Source organism: Palaemon carinicauda, chromosome 1, assembly GCF_036898095.1.
Source record: "Palaemon carinicauda isolate YSFRI2023 chromosome 1, ASM3689809v2, whole genome shotgun sequence".
NCBI lineage: Eukaryota > Metazoa > Arthropoda > Malacostraca > Decapoda > Palaemonidae > Palaemon > Palaemon carinicauda.
Window position 1 is genome coordinate 80,119,660 of NC_090725.1, and position 23,252 is coordinate 80,142,911.

The 23,252-nt window shown below is 42.7% G+C and overlaps 1 protein-coding gene across 5 annotated transcripts in view; it reads left to right on the forward strand.

The window, feature by feature from the left end:
• The first annotated feature begins 511 nt into the window (after nt 1–511).
• Nucleotides 512–23,252, forward strand: part of LOC137649226 (nucleoprotein TPR-like) — a 134,395-nt gene continuing 111,654 nt past the window's right edge. For all 5 annotated transcript variants that reach the window (XM_068382215.1, XM_068382236.1, XM_068382222.1 and 2 more), the window contains exons 1-3: nt 512–700; nt 7,449–7,632; nt 7,856–7,952. In XM_068382215.1, coding sequence (XP_068238316.1) covers nt 529–700; nt 7,449–7,632; nt 7,856–7,952 — 453 coding nt within the window. In that variant the 5' untranslated portion in view covers nt 512–528. The remainder of the gene's footprint in view (nt 701–7,448; nt 7,633–7,855; nt 7,953–23,252) is intronic.

Genomic DNA, 23,252 nt, shown 5'->3' on the forward strand with positions numbered 1-23,252 from the left:
TAATTAAACAATTATGCTAAAATACCTTGAAATAAGTCAATCATGTAACTCCCTAATTATTATTTTGAAACTGTGTACGATAATTTTGGTTGAAAAACGACAATTTAAGGCTCATGTACGATAAATCAGTCGAAATATTATTTTCTATGTCTACTAATATCATCAAATTATAATTTTTTCTTAAAATATAAATAAATATAATTTTAGCTTGAATCTTACCCATTAAAAATCTATTGTATTTTATAAATATTTGGAAAACTATTATTTTAATAGATTCGAACAACGTGAATAAAGTGAATGCAAAGAAGCGAACACGGGACCAGAGTTGCCAGATCGGCCTTTTACCAGGCCAAAAAAATCTCAAATTTGGCCTTTTTTAAAATTAGTTGGCCTTTAGTAATATCATTAAAAAATGTGGACTTTAAATACTATATTTTGGCCTTTTAAAGCTGTGGTTGATTATAAGTTGGCCTTTTATCATTTAGAAAAGCTGGCAACCCTGCACGGGACGCGGCAGAATAAACAAACATGGCGGAGACACTCGAGTCGGAGGGTGAAGAAATCTTCTCAATATTCACAAAAGATGAGACAGAATCCTTATCGGAAGTCGTTAGAAAGAAACTGGAAGAAGCCTGGTCCTCGAAGAGCAAGGAAGTGAAGTGTCTGAAGGTGGAAGTGGACAGGATCAAGATTAATTCAGGTATTTAAGTCAACGTTCGCACATGCGATTTCAAAAATTGGAGTTGTTTTTGATAAAGTTCCTCGTTAATTTTGGGTGGTCGTTTATGGCAGTAGGTAGTTTCAATATATAAAGACAATATAAAAGAAAGGAACCGTTTATTTAACAGACCATCCTTTTACTTTTCACTCCTATTTACTACGGAAAGGTACCGGTGGTCAAGCCTAAGCAAGTCATGCTTCTATAGTGCTTTACGGTAGGCTACGCATTAAAGGGCATCGGTAAATCTATGCTTTAATTTTAGCTTAATACACGAGCCATATATTTAATTTTAGCTTAATACACGAGCCATATATTCCTCTTACTCGATATCTCGTGATTTATCCATTTCTGGCCCTGAATAATTTTGCAAACTACCCGTTCATGAGTTTACCTACCTAATGTAAACAATTTTCGGGATTCTCAGTGTGAAACCAGGTTTTTTGGGTGTAGAATAAGTAAAGACGAGTGATTTGCAGTAATAATGAAAATGATTGGGGTGTATGTATGATAGCGGCCACCTGTATGTATTATTGTCTAACTTAGAATACGGCAGTGTAAGGGGGGTTCGCAGCGGGCGTTAGCCCCCCCCCCCCCCCCCGTTAGGTAAGTAGGTAAGGACACAGCTTGTAGCTTAGGTTAGGGGGGAAAGTTTAGGTTAGTTGATGTCTATTTTTAATTAACTTGTGAGGAACTGGCCGCTGATATACAAAGGCTCCAAATGATAGTCAAAACGCATATTAACACAAGATAACCAATTGGAAAATATATTGTAAATTCAAGGGTATTGTATGTAAGTGACTGGAAATTAAAGTATTCTAATTGTGTATGATTTACATCATATATCTCTAATGGTTTTTCTCCGCCGTGGCTCGCTACACCCTTTGAATAATCAGGAATTTCACTGCTTCTCTTTTTGGGCAAGTTGTACATGGAAGTGCTTGCGTGCACCAATCACGTGGGTCTTTATTTCTGGGAAATTTTTAGATTTTCAAATGAGCAACAGCAGCTATATACTGAACAGAGCATTTTCAACATAATCAATTACCAAAATAGATGAAATTACATAAATTTTAGAAATATATTGTACTTCGCGTCTTCTGGTAATGCTGGAACTGAATGGAAGTGTAATAAAAATGGCTATTATAGAACGTCTAGAAACTTGTGCATAAATATTTGGAACCTCGTGAGTGCTTATAAAAACCAACTGATGAATGTCATAGCAAAAATACAAAGCTTCCCAAAGCTACCAGCTCGTGCACAGTAACTCCCCGTCAGTTTCCCCTAAGCAAACAATGAACTTAGACTCCGAAATAGTGTTCAACTGATTTCTAAGTTATTATCCCAGCCCTAGAAGTTAATGTATCGTACATAAACCCCATAATCCACTCTAATTCTTGCACTTGGTCCAGTGTGACGGTCTGAATGATCCCCCGGTCTCAGAATTCTCCTTGATAATCTGCGCGTGCGCGAACATTACCGTTTGCTAGTGCATACGAGGTTGATGTTTTATTTTCCTGTAATGTTAGCGTGCGCAGCTCAACATTACCGCTTGCCAGTACATACGCGCTTGATGTTTTATTTTCATGCGAGCGAAACGAGCTAATGGCGGAAAAGAACCATTATACAATGTCAAGGAGAATTTTGAGACCGGGGGATCGTTCAGACCGTCACACCGGCTGAAAGTTGTAGATTGACAATTATGATTAATGTGTGGGATATGATTTTTTAACAAAGAAAGCTACAATTGGGATATTGCCTTCATCTTTTGTGTAGTCTACTGTGCCCCCATAACAGACCTCCCAAGTTGGTGAGTTTGTAAATGAAAATTTGCCAAAGCTGAAAGATCAGTGCAAGGTATAGTACAGTGAGTTATGAAGTTTCTTTCTCATCTAATCGTTTTTGACTGGAATAAAACATGGGAGCAATTGTAGAAGATTGTTACAGCAAGTGACATCCTACTATGTATTTTTGGCAATAAATAGTTTGTTTTTCTGGTATTATTATAGTTATGGACATTAATAAGGTAACCTAGTTCTTATACATATCAAGAAAAACGTTAGGTTGGGTTAGGTTAGGTTAGTGCACAACTACAATGTGACGTGCAATAACTGGTCATATAGTGCATTTGTATGCCATTTTCTCATGTAAAATTCTTGGCTCAGGTTTTCCCATTTCCAGTGTTTTTATGTATTTCAAATTCAGTACAGTATATACCTGTATACCGGTCCATTTTTATATGTTTGAGTGTTATATTTAGGTTTTTTTTCCTCCATTTTGCCCTGTTTTTACCTAATTTGTCTCCCCCACCCAAAACCCCGCTTCCCAAGGAGGTTCCCCCAGATTGTTATCTATAGGGGGAGGGGTGGTGGAAGGATAAGTATTCATTTGCGATGGAAATAAACCTCAAAATCATTCAAATGACATCATAATACAACAGAAAAACCTATATTTTATGTGGAAAGTAATTAATGTTCATTGGGATTAGCGAAAGCTTGCACCACCAGCTGTTAGGTGAATAGAGCGTCGTCCAATGGGTGCTTTTTTGGGAGAAAATTTTATGATCGAGTAACTTGGCCGTGGCTTCAGCAACTGATGCATTAAAACTAAGTTTTTAAATATAAAACTTATCCGCTGGTTAAATAAGAATGGCTAAAGTCCCTGAACCCCGGCAGGAAATTCAAAATCTCGCGCTGCTATCGCAGATATGTCAGGTGCACACTAGTGCCCTCGCGGTACTACAGGTAGAACTATACCCAACTTTTTCAGATTTTCCCTACCGCCATAGCGGGCTGTACTATTGGAAATTCTCTCTCGCTTTTTACTCTGTTTGGACGTTATTTGGTGATGTATTAACGTTTTTTGAGTTTTGGCTTTCGCTTTTTTGTTTTATTTGATCTGTGATCACGTATTTATAACTTGAAAGGTAAGATTTAAAGGTTTTTCAACCTATTTTAAACCTCACGAAAGCATGGGGCGAGATGTAAATATCTCGTCCATTGATAACGTCACAGCCTTAGGTCGTAGGCTATAAGTCCGACTTGCTTTTTACAAAGAATTATAAGTGGATACTTTCTTTTGAAGTATTAAGTTATAATTTAAATTAAAGGATTATTAATCCAAGAAAATTTTATCCTTTTAATAGTTTTTCTTGAGGTAATCTTCGATCTGTTTGCAAAGATTAACTAGCGTTCAGTTGTTACGCAGTTGTCAGTATTGTTACAATATTACAATATTTGGTAGGGATTTCTATGATTAGTACATTCTTCTTCTGAGGTTTTTTAGTTGTATTATATAAAAGGAACATTTTATTTTGAAATTAATTGGTCCTGTCAGTATTTTTCCTTAGTCAGAGATTAATGGAAGTTAAATTTTACTTAATGTTTATACGAATCGATGTAGCTCACAATTCTATGGATCGTTGTTTCCTTAGTGGAATACTAAGTTTGTTCGTATATTAAGTGTAAATGTTCCAATGAATGCGAGTGATGATTCATCTTTTATTGGAATTCCTTAATTTAAGGGTTTATTTTATTTTATAAATATATCTATTAAGGTAATATTTAGTATTTAATATTTCGCTGCATTTATATGGGATTCAGTGATTTTCCATTCCCATTTAAACGATTGAGAGAATTGTAAGTCTCTCTCTCTGAGTTCATTTAATTTGAGAGAACGTATACGTTGGTTTTCAAATAATTGTGAAACTTTCTTTTTACCAAAGAGTAAAATGCAAATTTTTAGTGTTAAATTACGCAGTGAATTTTATTCAGTGGAGAGTGCTTCTGTTTGGACCTGTCGTTATCCTAGTCTTATACCTCTGTCAAGCTCCCGGAAGGGGAGAAGTTAAGTCGAACGACGATAGGAATCGAGAGGGTAACCAGGCGCTACAGTCTTTTAAGACCCGAACAGAAGTCCTCTCGAGCGTTTTCTGTCATCCCCCAGAACGCTCACCCTCGCTATAGATAAAGCGAGGCATTAGTGTTGTCAAACATTATACGCGCGTTTCAGGCGCTAAGCTGAAAACAAAATTAGATTCGTTCTGCGTATTTACGTTTCATGCGGTGCGGACTTAGTGCCTCCGCCTCCACCTGATGGGTGTCGTCTCCCGACAGTGGCAAGCGCTAGGGATAGACGAGGATAGTGCTGATTACATTTCGCCTAAGGTTGATTCTGATCTTTGTTGTTAGGAGTGAAACAGCAATTATCTTTGTTTATGCAGTCTTATCAGCCTGCCGTTGACAGTGTGGTTGGGTGTCACGATTCCGGTTTTGACTCGGTCGCACAGGCGACCTGCTTATTCAGAGAGGATATTCACAAAAAGTTGCGAAGAGCACGTCTGGATATCTGCGAAGATCATCAGAGCATCAGTCTACCAGGCAAAGTGGAACGTCGTCTGTGGTTGGTGTCGTGGAAGGGTTATCTCTCCACCCGGTGCCACTATTCCAGCAATAGCGGAGTGCCTCATGTATTTGCGGGAGGAAATGCGCCTCTCAGTTTCGTTAGTAAAAGACTATCGCTCAGCCTTAAGTCTCGCCTTTAAACTAAAAGGAGTAGACATTTCTTCATCACGAGAACTTCACTCCTCATACATAGTTACGAACTTCCCTGTCCTCAGTCTAAAGTGAGACCTCCTCCTTGGAATGTGGCTATGGTTTTTGGTCTCTAAAAAGGCCTCCCTACGAACCATTACACTAGGCAACAGATGGCCACCTTACATGGAAGACAGTGTTCAGACTCGCCTTGGCTTCGGCTAAACAAGTCAACGAACTTCATGGTCTCTTATGACATTGCTTGTTCAAGGGGATGGAGAGAAATAAGCGTCAGCTTTGTCCCAGAGTTTGTTGCCAAGACTCAGAATCCAGGGGTACAGGATCCTAGGTTTGATTCTTTCCGGATAACTAGTCTCCGCTCTGTAACCATCGATCCAGATCCTTTGTTACTATGTCCAGTGAGGAGTTTGAGGCTCTACCTAAAGAGGACAGTAGCAGCTTGTCCTCGTGTGCCTTCGCTCTTTGTCAGCACTGGGAGAAATAAGAGGAGGATCACGGAAAACACCATCTCAGCTTGGATTTGCAGGGTCATTGACTATGCAATGAATCCAGATCCTCCTGCAACATGTCGACCCAGAACGCACAATGTCGGGCATAACTACGTCCTTGGCCTTTAAAAGAAAATACTCTGTGTCGCAGATTCTGCAAGTGGGCGTGTGGAAACTTCAAACGTCTTTCACCTCTCGTTACCTGCAAGACGTGACCCAGAGGAAACTCGATACGTTCTCTATTGGTCCTGTGGTGGCTGAACAACAGCTGGTTTAGTACCTCAAGCTCCTTATTGGACAAGTAGCAGAAGGTTGAGGACATTGGTTACCCAGTTTTAGTCTGCGTGAATTAAAAAGAATGGCTGGCTCTTAACTTTCTTCACCCACCCTCTCTTGGGGAAATCAGCATCCTGTGCCCTCTGCACAAGCTGGACTCAACTATTGCAGGTAAACCATTGGTCTATTGTGTAACCTAGTATTCTATCAATACTGTTACGTCCCTATACCCTAGCGAGGTGGTATTGGAAATGTCTTTTTCAACTCCGTTATTTCCTACAGACTTGGAATAACAGATACCTTGATAAGTCACATTGCTAGTAACTCAACACTCAGCTTGTGTAGGCCGCAGACCATGCTTAGCAAGGTTTAGCAAGATGTTGGGGTTTCATTACTTGTGTACTAACATACATAATAAGAAATCCCCGAGTAAAGCCAAAGAGCCAGATTGGCAGGAATAAACACCCTCCTAATGGGTGAGTCACCCCTATAAATAGCGTAGGTTTGTATTCGTTACGGAACCAATGCCAAATTTGGAAGTAATTTGTGTTAATCCGTGGTATCAATTGGGTATCATACAGACACTTAAAGTCACTGTAAAATACGATTTATTTTGAGAAAGGATACAAGGCCGCTGGGCTAACTTCTGCCAGACACACAGTTACACAGTGACGCTTACCAAAACAAAGCATTACAGAAAACGTGCGTGAGGCGCACTTGATAACAAACTACAGAAAACGTGCGTGAGGCGCACTTGATAGGGGTAACTAATGTAAATTTGTATTTTTCCTAACGATACAAACCTTTAGCAATTTATACAAACTTACCCGCCAACCCTATCCCCCTTGAAGACCTACCACCAAGCAAAGTGAAGTACAGTCTCAGGTGTGCAAGTGAAGGAGGAAGTTAACTACCCCCCCCTACCCGCTGTTAACTACCGGGATGGGTAGTTAATCATTGCTAAAATTTAATGGCTTGTCCTTTCAGCTTTGCCAAAAGTAATACTCCAATAAATAACTTAAAGTTTGTATCGTTAGGAAAAATACAATTCACTTCTAAATTTGTCATTTTTATGAATAGAACTTACCTGGCAGTTATATATACATAGCTTCGAATGTATATATAACTGCCAGGTAAGTATTCATAAAACTTTGTTTTATCATAAAAACTCCATTTTTATGAATAGAACTTACCTGGCAGTTATATATACATTCGAAGCTATGTATATATAACTGCCAGGTAAGTATTCATAAAACTTTGTTTTATCATAAAAACTCCATATTGCTTAAAAAACTATGTGAAAACTATGAGTCTTTAAATTTGTTCATTAGTTTGTTTATCTTTCACTTCATACTGTTAACTGTATTTTATCCAAAAAATTTTGGAATATTAAAATTTTTTTATTTTTTATAGATCAAGAAAAATTTAATTTAGAAAGAGAACTGGTGACTGTGCGTGGACAATTAGAGGAAGAAGTAGCGCTAAAGGAGGAAGCCACCAACGCCAGAGAAGCCAACGAAAGTCGGATAATCAAGCTAGAAGATGAACTGGGCGACTGTAAAACTAAAGTCATCTCCCTTACACGAGAATTACAACAGTAAGTATATTATGCCCTGTGTATGTCTTCATAGTTATAGCAATCACTGATTGATAACATGATATTTCTAATGAATTTAAAACTTTTTAACAACTGTCCTAAATTTCTTTAGCAATTTTCCATAGTTGGGACACTTCATAAAGGCATCCTTTTCCTAAACTAGATAGGATGTTGTATACAGTGAAATGTAACCAGTGCTAATGACTGATTTTCTTTTTTTAAGGTCACAGAATGAACAAGAAAATGTTTCTTCACAATCTGCTGCCATGGCTGGTAGCTTGGAAACTAGAACACGTCGAATCCAAGAGCTTCAGGAGCAGGTATGTATGTTGATTTTAATTGAGGTCATTTTACCTCGTGAAATTTTTTATGTAGGTTGTAATTAGATGTAATTAACCCTTTTACCCCCAAAGGACGTACTGGTACGTTTCACAAAACTCATCCCTTTACCCCCATGGATGTACCGGTACGTCCTTGCAAAAAAATGCTATTTAAATTTTTTTTTTGCATATTTTTGATAATTTTTTGAGAAACTTCAGGCATTTTCCAAGAGAATGAGATCAACCTGACCTCTCTATGACAAAAATTAAGGCTGTTAGAGCAATTTTAAAAAAATATACTGCAAAATGTGCTTGAAAAAAAATAACTCCATGGGGCTTAAGGGTTGGAAATTTCCAAATAGCCTGGGGGTAAAAGGGTTAAAGGAAGTTGTTTGGACTCTAAATACAAACCCTTTCGCTCTTTATTAGGGATATACTTTTGGCGAAGCTGGAAGACTATTGTAGCTATAAAACTTTTAGCAAGGTTCAACTAACCCATTGCCATTTACAGGGGAGTAGGGGGTTAGTACCAGTTACCCCGCTCACACACACACCGGTGTTCTATCACCACTTTTACTTTTGGCTCTGTGAAGAGTTGATGTTTGTCTCTCTTTACTGCCCAGCCTTTTTTGACTGGCCTTTTGACTAATTTCTTTTAGTTTTTGTTTATTTTTCGCAGGTGTGAGTATTGCTTTTTCAGAGACGGCTGAGAAGCCTTTTCTTACGATCTTTCCCGGAGAAATCTTTTCTTATCATCTCTTCCCCTTTGAAGCTGGAGGACTCCACCGCTTCCTCTAGTGCAATGCCTCGATCATCTCCTCCCCAGGAGCTGTTCTGTGTGTGGATGCTCCTTCACCGTATGAAGTAGTTGTTGCTCGCATCCTGTGAGTTCGACTGGAGGAAGGCAGCTTTCAGCCGACCCAGAGCTCAACATCAGTCTTGCTCCTGTATGCTAACGACCATGCACTCCCTCATTCTGCGATGGCAGCTGGCGAAAGGAGTGCAAAGTCAACAGCTTATTCCTGCGCCTCTTGGGGGACATCTTTCCCGTTCGCGAGTTAGGTTTTCTTCAGAGCTGACGACGATGCATTCCTTCGTTCTGCAAAGGCAGATGGCAGAGGGGGTGCAAAGTCGGAAGAATGTTCCTGCACGTCTCAAGGGATACCTTTCTCATTCGCGGGCTAGGTTTTCTTCAGCACTGATGACACCGCACTCCCTTGATCTATGATGGCAACCAACGGAGGGAGTGCAAAAGTCTGAAGAATGTTACTGAGCTCTCAGGGGACACCTTTCCCGTTTGTGGGTCAGGTTTTCTCCCAAGTGGTTTCTTTAGCGCTAATGACGGCATATTCCATCGTTCGAGTAATGCAGCCGACTTAGGGAGTGCAAAGTCAGAAGCATGATCTTGGGCCACACTGGGGTCACATTTCCTGTTCACAGGTTAGGTTTTTATCAGCGCTGATGATGACGCACTCCCTTGTTATGCGATGGCAGCCGGAAGGTAGAGAATAGGTCAATAGAGGTCTTCCGATCACTCGTTCCTGCTGCCTTTCTCTAATTCTGAAAGGGACTGGAGAAACAACTCTTCGGGATTATTTTCTCCTACTTCTCCACGAGTTAGAGAACTTGTTGGATCGCTTACACAGTTTCGGGTTACGATTCCTTGTGATCTCCTCCCCGTCATAACTCCCATAATTTGCATGGGAATCCTAACAAAGCTCAAAGGACGGTGGCTCCTCAACATCCGGATCCCAGTAGTGATAATTTTTCTTTAAATTTGTATGACTCTTAAAATTTTAGGTGTGATTCTCGACAGCAAATTTACTTTTGAGAAACACTTTAGGTCTGTGTCTTCTTCAATTGCACAAAAAATTGGCTCATTGGGAAAGTCTTAAAAGATTTTCGGTGATCAATCTATTCTGAAGAAGTGTTTTAATTCTTTTATTCTACCTTGTTTTGAGTATTGTTCTCCTGTCTGGTATTCAGCTGCTGATTCTCATCTTAATTTGTTGGACAGAAACTTACGGTCTACTAAATTTCTTACTCCTGATCAAGATATTAATCTTTGGCACCATCAATTAGTTCATTATACATGTTGCATAAGATTTTTCATAACTCTGTCCATCCTTTACATTCAGATCTCCCTGGACAATTCTATCCTGTTCGTAATACTAGGCAGGCAGTTAATTCTAATAGTCAGGCCTTCTCCATCATGAGGCTCAATACTACACAGTATTCTAGAATTTTTATTCCAGCTGTTACCAAGTTGTGGAATGATCTTCCTAATCGGGTAGTTGAATCAGTAGAACTTCAAAAGTTCAAAGTTGGAGCAAATGTTTATGTTGACCAGGCTGACATGAGTCTTTTTATTGTTTATATATGATATATCTGATTTTGATGTTAATAGTATATATAGAACATATCTGTTTTGATGCCGCCGTTATAGTACAGCGGCATAGCAGACCAATTGTTCAAATTGGTCTAAAAGCACCAAAATTGGCACACATGTAGATTAATATATTCTAAACATTTTTGGATATGGAGGCATTCAAGATTAGCCCTTAGGAAGATATGGCGGCCATTGTTCAAAATGGCCGCCATTTAACATTAGCGTCATTACATAGACTTCATTATGTGTCGTTAGTTTGGTGCTAGATGGGCCAAAATTCCCTTTTTTTACATCAGAATTAACATCAATAAATGTTTAACAGATATTTAGATGAATCTTCTCAAAAATGGCCCCCAAACTGGCCGCCATTTTGTGGAAAAAGTGGACATTTGATGAAGATTTCAATACTCAATGACATAATACCTCTAATAACCAGTACCTGATTTCAGGAACACACTTTAATTGCTCAAGTTGCTTTTTTATTTCAAATTGCTGGCAAAATTGCTAGTCAAAATAATACACAGAGTACGGGAAGTTTACAGTATGGTCAGATTGTAGTTATATAGTCGACCAAAAGCCCAGTCTCTAGGCACAGTACTTGTGTAATCCTGCAGTACATACATGTAATACAATAACGTAGATTTTGCCACACTATGTTAATTATGATTCCGAACTTTTCAAATCTGGTCACCAGAATTATGAATGTCTACAGATCATAATGTTGGTTAGCAAGTTTTCTGTCCCAATCTACTGGCATTCGCCTTCACAGAAACATAGACCAGTGCATTGCAGTGAAGCGTTCTTGCACTTGCAGCGGTTTTTGCAGCCTTTCTTGCATCCGCAAGACACCAGCTCATAGCAGGCCTTGGATGCCTCAGGGAGTGTGGTCCAGAGTGGTGTGTAGAGCCCATCATCACTCCGATGCCAGCCCCAGTCTGTTGGTGGAGGGAGCACGGGCGTTGGTACCAATGCCTGGCCCCAGACATGACCACCCTGAAGGGCAGATCTCTTCACATGCTGCTCTAGAGCAGCGTAGGTTGGCGGGATGTTCTGAACAGAGTTCGTCTTTGCAAAGAGCTGCTTTCTCGCCTTGTTGACGTCCTTGCATTTGCTTGTGCGGTCATACAGGAGTATGACAAACCTCTCGATGACATGCATTGTATCCTCTTGGATGCTTGTGGGTGCATTTGCCAGACTCAGCAGGGCATCAGTGAGTTCTGGCAGCGTGTTCCATGTTGCCCAGGCAGATTTCTTCCCATGTCCGACGAAGGCTGACACAGTATCACACCCTGTGATGGCATGAAACATTGGAAGAGCACATGCCTTCTCTGGACCAAGGGAGGAAGCTATTTCATGGGCTGCAATGTAGCGGTAGTTCTTGCCTGTCCCAAAGGCTACCCAGAGTTCGTCTCCAGCTGGTAGTTTCTGGACTACCATCACTGCTAGGACCACGACGTCACTGTCTACTGTTCGAACCTGTATCTGGTGGTGACCATGTTGTGCAGCATGTGCTACATGTAGCATCATGCGGGTGTCTGCCTCTTCTTGGTTGCATGGTGCGAGTGAGTTGACATCCTCTTGCTGTGGAACACAGATCACCTGCTCCCCATCAGTGACGACCAGTTCCTTGCCTTCTTCTTGAAAGGACTCTGCAAGCATGGTGGAGAGGTAGCTGAAGAGCTCCACTTTGTTGCTATCAACTCGCAGGAAACTTTGCCAATTTCCTGGTATGACTGCTGAGTCGACAACACGCCGACGTACTCCCTTTCCACGCTGTTCTCTGGTTGATGCCTTCAGGGAATCTGCTCTGTAGCTGTCCCACACAAGGTCAAGACGTGATACATGTTGGAAACGTTGTACAACGTATGGGATGAACACTTGCTGTGCATATTCCTCGAACGTGTTGGCAGTACCCGGCTTCAACATCTGTACGATTACTGCTCCATCGAGGACAACAGCAGTGACAGTAGGAGCTTCAAACTGAGGCTCAGCATGGCCTTCAAGGCACACCAGCAAGTCACTCTTGCTCCCTAGGTACAGTCTCCCTTCGTCAGATAAAGCTGGAGGGCATTGCTGATTTTCATGCCTGAAGAACTCTTCTAGATTCCCATCACGGGTCTGGCAGCCGATATATAATCGTGCGAAGAGCGCAACATCATTCTTCAGAGATTTGACCTGTTCTTTTCCTTTGGGTATATTGGGTCCTCTCTTGGTCGCAAACAGTGGTAGCTTGTTCCGGTGGATTGCCACCTCAATGGACTTGGTTCTGTCCACGATGCATTCCTTTGAGAATGCTTCAAACTGGTCTTGGCCAATCTGCTTGGCGTTACGGACTGTTTCTATGACTGCAGGGTCTGCGATCTCCTTTGTGTCGAGCACCAGCAAGTCCTGACTGTCCTCCTCGAAAGGGTTGCCCAGCTCTTCAATGACGGCCACGAGTGAGCGCACATCTCTGGCAAAAGTGTTCTGCACACTTGGTGTCTCTTCGTGGTGACGTGTCTCCTCTTGATCGTGTGGATGCAGATTGAAGTCGTCAAATTCCACAATCACTCTAGCAACCTCCGGTCCGGCAACCATCCAGCGCCTCAGTGCAGTTGGATTGTCTGTGAGGCCGATGGCTCCTCCATCACCCTTGACATACGCGTTGTTCTGCTCATGTCCTTGGTCAAGAGGGATTGCTGAAAAGATCCTCTTGGTCTTCTGGACTGTGAAGTGTCCCTTGCTAAACTCTGTGAAGACGTCTGGATGTTTGTTTGCCAGTTCTGCCATGTCCCGTAGATGCACTGGTATCCATCGGGCATAGTTCGTGTGGTCTAGTGCGAAGAACCACGGAGCCAGTTCTGTCAGAGCATCCACGTACATGCTAAAATTGGCTTCTCTCAGAGATCGCACATAGATCAGAGTGGACAGCTCCAGTGCCAAGACTGTTGACCAGTACTGAAACTGCGGATAACTCTGTTCTCTCTGACTGCACCAGTCTTCGAAGCTTTCAGGGTGCTCATCATCTTCTGTATTGGTGGTGCTGTACTTGTCATAGGCACGCCGTTGGAGATTATACAACGCAGCCGCTGTGACTTGGTGTGCTCTTCTGGTGCGTGTGACGTGAGCTGCTCGAAGAAATGAGTCTGCTATTCCTTCAGTTGTGATCTCTGCTTGTACCAGTGCTTGGGTCCACCCACTTCCCTGCAACCAGTCACCCAGGGTCTTCAGTGCCGTCATCTCAATATGCAACCCCCCAAACATCACCACCAGTTGGTCTTCTCCATATGTGTTTGGCCACTTCCACTGGATCTGTTTTGCTAGAGTGAATAGTGGCTGGTCGCAAGTCAGAACTGGAGTTTGGCCTGGGTTGAGATGTTTAACTGCACTCCTGACTACATCAATAGAGTGTCTGATCATTGCCACAGTGTGAGCACTCTCCTGGAACAAGGGAAGCAGGGACGTTGGTGTGATGACTGGTTGCTTTGGATCTTGGTGCCTTGCATGGTATGCAGCCCATGATGTGTTTTCACAGGCCTCAACATCATCTTTGAGAACACTTCTCGTGTTCTCCAGCCACATATACTCATCTTCTATGTGCTGCTCACAGTTGTGGCGTCTAAGAGAGGTCACAGAAGTAGCTGGGATCATTTGCCCTTTGACAGAAGAAGCAACAGGACGTACATCCGTGTAATATTCTGGTAGAGGCTCAACCGTCTTTGATCCAGTATCACGCCCAGTGAGAGCAATGCTACGATCCACTCCCTCATCTGCACACGTTGGGTGTTGAAAAAGCGAGATTCCTGTTCCATGGAATGAATTCTTGGCTGTGGTGGCACTTGGGTTGTGGTCAATGTTGTCCACAGCCGCAGTTGTGAACACATTGCTACGCAGGGTAGGCGGGCAGACCACTTCCTCTATGCGGTACAGCTGACACACGCTGTTTCCCATCTGGGCAGAAAGACGTAGGACTCTGTCATATGAGATGCTTAGGCCCAGAGAGAAGAGCTTGTCCACAAGTCCTCTATTGCGTGTTTCAGCATACAGCATCAGCCCAACATAGGTTGGAAGAGGAGTTTCTTGAGACGTACTGTGTCTGACAGCTGGAGGCTCCTGTGTCTTGGTTGCTCCCTGCTTCCGACTTTGCTTGACACTGTTGAACTTGAGAAGCTGCGCAATGGAAAGAGCTGCTTGTGTTGAAGAGGAATGGCTTTGATTCTTGATGGTGGGGCCATCCAGCACCATATTTACCATTGCAACTAGTACGTTTGGCACAGAGTCCTCCTGACAGCCGCCCGGGAATGATCCACGGAATTGGTAAGTGTCTTCAAACATATATCGACGAACTATCTGTGCAGCACGCGCAAGGTGAACTGCCTCAGTGTCACAGTCTTGCTCGCAGGCTTTGCCTAGCGCTTCACCAATGTCTTCATCAAACGCTAGTAAAACATCTCGGCCTTTGCTGTGGGATCTCAGGCCTGGTATCTGGGCTAACAGGCGCTCTTTCAGCCTTGTGCTATTAACTTTCTGGCACAAAACAACCCCGAACTGTTCCATTCTTGTTGTGTATAGCTTTACAAGTTCTGCGAGTCTGAAGACTGGGGTGGTGCCCTCTTCTAGGTGGGTTTCCTCGATATACAGGACCAGTTCAGCCAGTACGATTCTTGACATTACACCTTCATGGTCAGTTTTCTCCTCGGCTTCTACAGTGGTCTTTGCACGATAGTAAAGAGCCAACAAACACTTGGAATGGTACTTGGCCTCCAGAGCCACCATATCACCCATGCTGAGCCTGGCTATGAGTTCATTGTCCCCAACTTGCGCTGCACACTTCCGTACGCGTGTGTCCACCTGGAAGGTTGTTACTTCATGTAGGGTCTCTGTGCCAGACTTTCCACAGAAAAAGCAGGAGGTGCCGCTGGTAGTGGCTTCTGAAGAGTGTGTTCTGGCGCGCTTGGCCTGGACATTGTCAGTACTATCAAATGCTGAGCTGCTTGCGATGCGTCTCTTCTCTGCTCTTCGTAGCATTGTGTTATTGTATTTGAGCATACATGTTTTATGCCACTTGGCCTGGTGGGCAACCATTGTCGCCTCAACACCTTGTCGTTCATCTAGTCTCTGTAACTGAACAGTTCTTGGCAGTTCTCCGAGTTCATCAAATTTGACCAAGTTTGCAGCCATTGTCGTGTATCCACTCCCAGGGTCTCGGCGTTTAGACAGTACTGGGCAGACAAGTGACTCTGTTGTCTCCTCTTGACATACAAGACACAGCTTCCAGTTTGTCTCAGGAGGTGTTGTGGGAGTACGTTGCTCAAAAGTATCGACCAGTTGGAACTTCTTTGCCATGGCTGCAGTCTGGAACAACGCGTCTCTGATGTCAGGTGGTGCTGCTGCTGCCTCACCTGCAAAGACACAAAACACCACCATGTTACCACAAGTTACTACTACAAGCACCATGACTATCAACACTATACTATTACTGCAGCCGCCGTCACTGCCACCAACGCTGCCGCTGCAAAGTAAAATTCATTTTCTTGTGAAATGGTAGCCAAATTATTTGGTAAGCACAGAAGTATGTGTAATTGTACAATACTTATCACCTCTAGCACACTTATCACCTTTAGCATCCACAAAAAGACAAATTATGGTACATATTCAATGACGCTAACGGTAAATAGCGGCCATTTTGAAAAATGGCCGCCAAATGTGCTACGGGGAGAATCTTGAATGCCTCCATATCCAAAATTGTTCAGAATGTATTAATCCACATGTGTGCCAATTTTGGTGCTTTTAGAACAATTTGAACAATTGGTTTCATATTTCTTACTATGCCGCTGGGCTATTACTGGTTTTAGAATGATAGATTATTAATTTATTCTCATCATTTATTTATTTCCTTATTTCCTTTCTTCACTGGGCTATTTTTCCCTGTTGGAGCCCTTGGGCTTATAGCATCTTGCTTATCCAACTAGGGTTGTAGCTTGGCTAGTAATAATAATAATATTCTTTTTCATCCCCAAATTTTCTAGGGAATAGAGTCTGCTCATGCTTCCGTTTATGAAATTTAGCAAACATAGATTCGAGGAATCCTCTCCTCTTACACCTTGTTATAATGTCATCATTGGCCCAGGCTCCCTCATGACTTGTGCAAAGCAACTTCGATCCTCCTTCCTCGCGGTTCTTCTCTGGGAAGGCTGATACGGTCAACCCATAGCTTGACGTTGGTCTTGTTTATCGGCTCACTGACAACGATGCTCTCCCTCAACCTGAGGAAGATCAGTTAGCGAAGGGAATACAAAGTCTGAAATTTTGGCCAATGGTCTTTGGGGATAACACCTTTCTCGTCTCCGAGTTAGATTTACCTCTAGGGGACTGCGATATCTCTCCTGAGTTAGGAATATTCATTGCTGCTTCAACCATGCCTCATCCAACCAACGGGACTCCTTTGGCCCTTAGTGAATCCTAATGCTAGAGCGTACAGGACCTCTATCCAAACTCCTAGGGGGCCATTGGGGATCGACGTTTGCGGACTCTGGCTCGCGAACAGGTGATCCAAGTTTAACAAAGAGCTTTTCTCCTGCAAATCCTACTGAGTGACTTAAGGTTGACCTCAGGGACAGAATATTTGCAGCTCAGCCACAAAGACATGTACACCATCACAGACCCATCAACCTCTGGAAGTGCGATGGCGGGTCTCTCAACAATTTATGCGAATCCGAACATCTGTAGAGACATCCGGACTCAAGCGTTATGCATCAGTGCATGATTATGTTTTTCATTACTCTCCAAACTTCAACGGTCAACTTTCTTGTAGAAAGGCTCCAGTCTTCGACCTCTCCTCCGGTAACAAGTTTGTTCTACAACTTTAATCAGGATTGATACAAGAAACTCGATCATACGAGCAGTCAGACCTGAGGACTTCCTATACACTGGAATAGGGAGGCATTGCGCCAGATTTCAGTTTCCCCGCCTACAAGGAAGGATCGAAGAATCATCCTATACGACTGGTAATACCAGTTTCAGATGGGGTCTTTTTTTTTTTTGATCGCATGTCCTCTGTTTCTTCACTCTGGATCAACTGGAGCGGAATTTGTTTATTAAGACACTCGGACAGCAGGCTATTTTTTACAGACTAGGTGTCATTAAGATTTCGAGAATTCATCCCTTCAGCCAACACAAATCTGGTTTGTTCCAACACGGAGTCCTTACCTCGAACTACTTTCTTAGGAGGATCTGGGATCTCCTTAATCACCGACCAAGAATTTTGCATAGTTCCCCCTCTCTCCGCCACCTAAGGGTCAGCGCGTGGGGTCGCGCTTGTTAGCTCGTCCGTAAGCATCTGGTCGCGGCGTAGATTACATCTCGCCGCTCTCTCTCACTTATCCCGTCCGATCACCTTGTGTCCCACGTGTTCTTTTGTGTTCTCCTTACCCTGCCCCACGTGTTCCCTTGTGTTCCTTTCTCTTGTGTACCACTTGTTCCAGTTGTGTTCCTCACCTTTCCCTTGTGTTCTTGTGTCGTTTGCGTGTTCGTCTTTTACCATGGAATCTCAGCATCGCTGTCCCGTGCCCCAAGCTGGTAAATCTTGTGGAGCATGGCTCTCGAGGCCTGAGGTCAACCCTCACACCTTGTGCTCCTCGTGTCGGGGGAATAAGTGTTTTTGACCTCCTCGTGCCCTGAGTGCGAGTCTTGGCTGGAGCTACAATGGACCTTGTTCGCGAAGAAGAATAAAAAAAGGCTTCCATGAGATCTCTGAAGAAGACGGGCCTTTCTTTACCCCTAACGTTGCCCTCGGCCCAGTCGGAGAGAGGTTCTCCTTCACCTTCCCCTACCCAGAGTAGGGGACGAGGTAAGTCCGTTTCGGGGAAACGGCCCATTGCCGTTCCCCATGAGTCTGATGTCAGGGAATCTGTGGATAAGGGGCCTATGCAGACGAGGGGGAGGTCTGCTAGTGTGGCGGAAGTTTGTGTAGTGGACGAAGGCCTGGTGCCTGCAGGACCCGTCTTAACCCTTTTAACCCCCAAAGGACGTACTGGTACGTTTCACATAAGCCATCCCTTTACCCTCATGGACGTACCGGTACGTCCTTGCAAAAAAATGCTATAGAATTTTTTTTTTCATATTTTTGTAATTTTTTGAGAAAATTCAGGCATTTTCCAAGAGAATGAGACCAACCTGACCTCTCTATGACAAAAATTAAGGCTGTTAGAGCAATTTAAAAAAAATATACTGCAAAATGTGCTGGGAAAAAAATAACCCCCTGGGGGTTAAGGGTTTGAAATTTCCAAATAGCCTGGGGGTAAAAGGGTTAAGTGAAGACCCAGTGTGGGGGGGAGGCGGGGCGAAGCAGTGCCCAGTCCCCACGCCCGAACAGTGTTTTTCAGGTTCAGCGGGTTCCGGGGGTGGTCAGAACAAAGAAAGGCGGCCCACGTGCTCTTCGGACCCCGACTCCATCGTATGGACGGCACCTGGGACGCCTTTCAGGTCCCCCATGAGGCAGGAGGAAGAAATTGAAGGGTGGTTTGCCTCTCGACCCGTCATCCGCTTACCCCCGGCGCCATCAGCCACGCTTCCGCCGGACTTCATGGACCTCACCCTGAAAGCCGTCTTCTTGCTAGCTCTGGCCTCGGCGAAACGAGGGAGTGAGCTCCACGGACTGTCCTTCGAAGTCTCCCACTCGAAAGGGTGGAAGGACATGACGTTCAAGTTCTTGCCGGAGTTCGTAGCGAAAACTCAGAACCCTGCAATTGCGGACCCTAGGTTCGAAGAATTATCCATTCCAGCTATTCCGCGTTCGGACAACCCGCAAGACCTGCTCTTGTCCCCCTTAAGGACTATCAGGAATTACCTCAGTAGGACGGCCAAACTCAGACCGGCCGTGAAGAGTTTGTTTGTTTCCACAGGCCCGGTCAAGACGGCAGTTTCTAAGAACACCATATCCATCTGGCTGCGTCAGTTGATAAAGAGGTCTTATGAGATTGAGGGCTCCACGGTGCCTGGGACTCCGAGACCCCATGATATTAGGGGCCTTAGCACGTCCTTGGCTTTTGACTCCAACATGGCAGTAGGGCAGATCTTACGAGCGGGCACTTGGGCTAGGCAGTCCACCTTTACAGCCCATTACCTCAAGGACTGTACAAGAAAGTCCCTGGATGCCTTCTCCATCGGACCAGTCATTTCTGCTATGCAACAGGTTTAGTTGGTTGGGCCCCGGGGGACGCCCGTGGGAAGTAATCGTAAGCGACACAGGTTCCTCCTTACTATCCCCCTTCCTTGCTACCCTCTATCTTCTTCACGATATCCCATCCTTTATCCCCCATCCTTCCATGTGAGAGTGGGACGTTGAGGCACATCATGTCTGGATTATAAATAAAGGTGAGTTGTACATAAGGTAGACTTTTGCGTGCTTTCCCCTACTCTCCTACCTCTCCCTGGTCATTCCAGACCTAGCCTCCTATCTAGGTCATGTACCCCAGGAAGTCTCGAATATTCCGAACTGTAAGCCACTCCCTCCTCCTAAAGTATAAGTCTCCTAAGAAAGTAGTTCGAGGTAAGTACTCCGTGTTGGAACAAATCACAAATTTTAAGTAATTTGTATTTTTCCTAACAGTACTTACCTCGAACTACTTTCGGGTTATGGCCCTCCCATCCTACCCTGAGTATCTTACAGGAGTTCGAGGACTTAAACATACGCTTACTGACTAGCTAACCTGAGCAAGCATGCTCTCTGACCCCGGTCGCCTCGTGGCACGTATCACTCCGCCAGAGGTTACCCCTCATAGAAAACGGGAGTGGGGTAAACTACACAAAATTCTGGTCGGTTGGGAGGAGATCCCAGATATTCCTATTAAAGTAGTTCGTGGTAAGTACTGTTAGGAAAAATACAAATTACTTGAAATTTGTGATATTTCTAGGAGTACTTGTAGATGCCAGACTAATAAAGTCTTTCCTTCTGTGAGTAGATTATTATTATTAATATTATTGTTATTGTTATTACTTGCTGAGCTACAACCCTAGTTGGATAAGCTGGATGATATAAGCCCAGGGGCTCCAACAGGGAAAATAGCCCAGTGTGGAAAGGAAACTGGGAAAAATAGAATATTAACAACATTAAAATAAATATCTCCTATAAGAACTATCGAGGTGTATGTTGCGTTTATGGTTCTGGAGAAAGTGTATGATAGAGTTGATAGGGAAGAAATGTGGAATGTTATGAGGTTATATGGAGTTGGTGGAAGGTTGTTGCAAGCAGTGAAAAGTCTACAAAGGTAGTAAAGCATGTGTTAGGATAGGAAATGAAGTGAGTGATTGGTTTCCGGTGAGAGTCGGCTGAGACAGGGATGTATGATCTTGCCATGGTTGTTTAACTTGTATGTTGATGGAGTGGTGAGAGAGGTGAATGCTCGAGTGCTTGGACGAGGATTGAAGCTGGTAGACGAGAATGACCATGAATGGGAGGTAAATCAGTTGTTGTTTGCGGATGATAACTGTACTGGTTGCGGACGCGGAAGAGAAGCTTGGCCGATTAGTGACAGAATTTGGAAGGAGGTGTGAGAGAAGGAAGTTGAGAGTTAATGTGGGTAAGAGTAAGGTTATGAGATGTACGAGAAAGGAAGGTGGTGCGAGGTTGAATGTCATGATGAATGGAGAGTTACATGAGGTGGATCAGTTTAAATACTTGGGGTCTGTTGTTGCAGCAAATGGTGGAGTAGAAGCTAATGTACGTCAGAGAGTGAATGAAGGTTGCAAAGTGTTGGGGGCCAGTTAAGGGAGTGGTAAAAAATAGAGGGTTGAGCATGAATGTAAAGAGAGTTTTGTATGAGAAAGAGATTGTACCAGCTGTGATGTATGGATCTGAGTTGTGGGGAATGAAGGTGATGGAGAGACAGAAATTGAATGTGTTTGAGATGAAGTGTCTAAGGAGTATGGCTGGTGTATCTCGAGTAGATAGGCTTAGGAACGAAGTAGTAAGGGTGAGAACGGATGTAGGAAATGAGAGACAAACTATATTGATATATTTAGAGCATTTGAGTGCTATGGATTGTTAAAGGAAACAAGGATGAGACTGAGATGAAAAATGGGACTCGTGGATTTATTTTGATAGTCATGACGAAGCGTTTGATGCTGTTTGTAATATTAGTAATATCAAAATTAACAACTTAACATCATGGGAGCTCTTTGTGAGAAGGTCCCATAGGAATTGGATGTATACAAACTTGCTGATTGGTTTGAAAAAGATGTAAATGTACCCATGCCTTCACAGAGAAAGCCAAAACCACCAATGTGGCTTGTAGCTGAAGCAAAAGGGATAATAGGGAATTATTTTGAAATATGTATATTGACTCAGAAAAAGGTAGGAACCATTGCACCTGGTGATATATTTTGTTTGGGGGAAAATAGTTACCTCATATATGCTAAATCCTCGACGCAATACTATCTAACTTGCAAGACAAGCAGTGATGAAATTACATTAGAAATGAAACCTCATCTAAATTTTAGTTAAGGAAGGAGAGTGATCTTTAATAAAGACCTGTACGAATTAGTAAGGAATAAAAGTATATGGGAAAAAATTTATAATGATTTGAACAGTGAATGTGTGAATAACTGAAATGTAAAGGTAAAGGATATTGAAAAAGAAGGAAGAATGAAAGAAACATGATAGCCTGTGGCATTAACCCTTTCACCCCCAAAGGATGTACTGGTACGTTTCACAAAAGCCATCTGGTACGTCCTTGCAAAAAAATGCTATAAAAATTATTTTTTTCATATTTTTGATAATTTTTTGAGAAAATTCAGGCATTTTCCAAGAGAATGAGACCAACCTGACCTCTCTATGAAAAAAATTAAGGCTGTTAGAGCAATTAAAAAAAATATACTGCAAAATGTGCTGGGATAAAAATAACCCCCTGGGGGTTAAGGGTTGGAAATTTCCAAATAGCCTGGGGGTAAAAGGGTTAAAAGATAGACTAACAGAAAATAGAGAAGATGAAAGAGTGAGAGAACCCTTTCAGCATTCTGGCTAACATTCCCATTACATGAAATGCGCCTTAACCCTTTAACCCCCAGGCTATTTGGAAATTTCCAACCCTTAACCCCCAGGGTTTATTTTTTTTTTTCAAGCACAATTTGCAGTATATTTTTTTTTAAATTGCTCTAACAGCCTTAATTTTCATCATAGAGAGGTCAGGTTGGTCTCATTCTCTTGGAAAATGCCTGAAGTTTCTCAAAAAATTATCAAAAATATGCTAAAAAAAATAAATAGCATTTTTTTGCAAGGACGTACCGGTACGTCCATGGGGGTAAAGGGATGAGTTTTGTGAAACGTACCAGTACGTCCTTTGGGGGTAAAAGGGTTAACAGCAGCCTGTCTACTGAGTGGTGATATACAGCTGTTAGTGAATTTGTAGTATATATTTGATTTATAATGGTAGCAATAGTTCAAAAGCACATAGTTTAATCATTGGGGAATCAGCAAATATGGTGGTTTTACTGTATATCCTTATATTTATATAAGCGTGAATGTACCTTAACCCTTTTACCCCCAAAGGACGTACTGGTACGTTTCACAAAACTCATCCCTTTACCCCCATGGACGTACCGGTACATCCTTGCAAAAAAACTGCTATTTAAATTTTTTTTTTTTTGCATATTTTTGATAATTTCTTTAGAAACTTCAGGCATTTTCCAAGAGAATGAGACCAACCTGACCTCTCTATGACGAAAATTAAGGCTGTTAGAGCAATTTAAAAAAGAATATACTGCAAAATGTGCTTGAAAAAAATAACCCCCTGGGGGTTAAGGGTTGGAGATTTCCAAATAGCCTGGGGGTAAAAGGGTTAACTGAAAAGACATAGAATAATCAATTATATAAGACCAAATACAACAAAGCGTATTCTGTCTTATAACTGGAGAGGTAGTTTTATGTTGTTGAA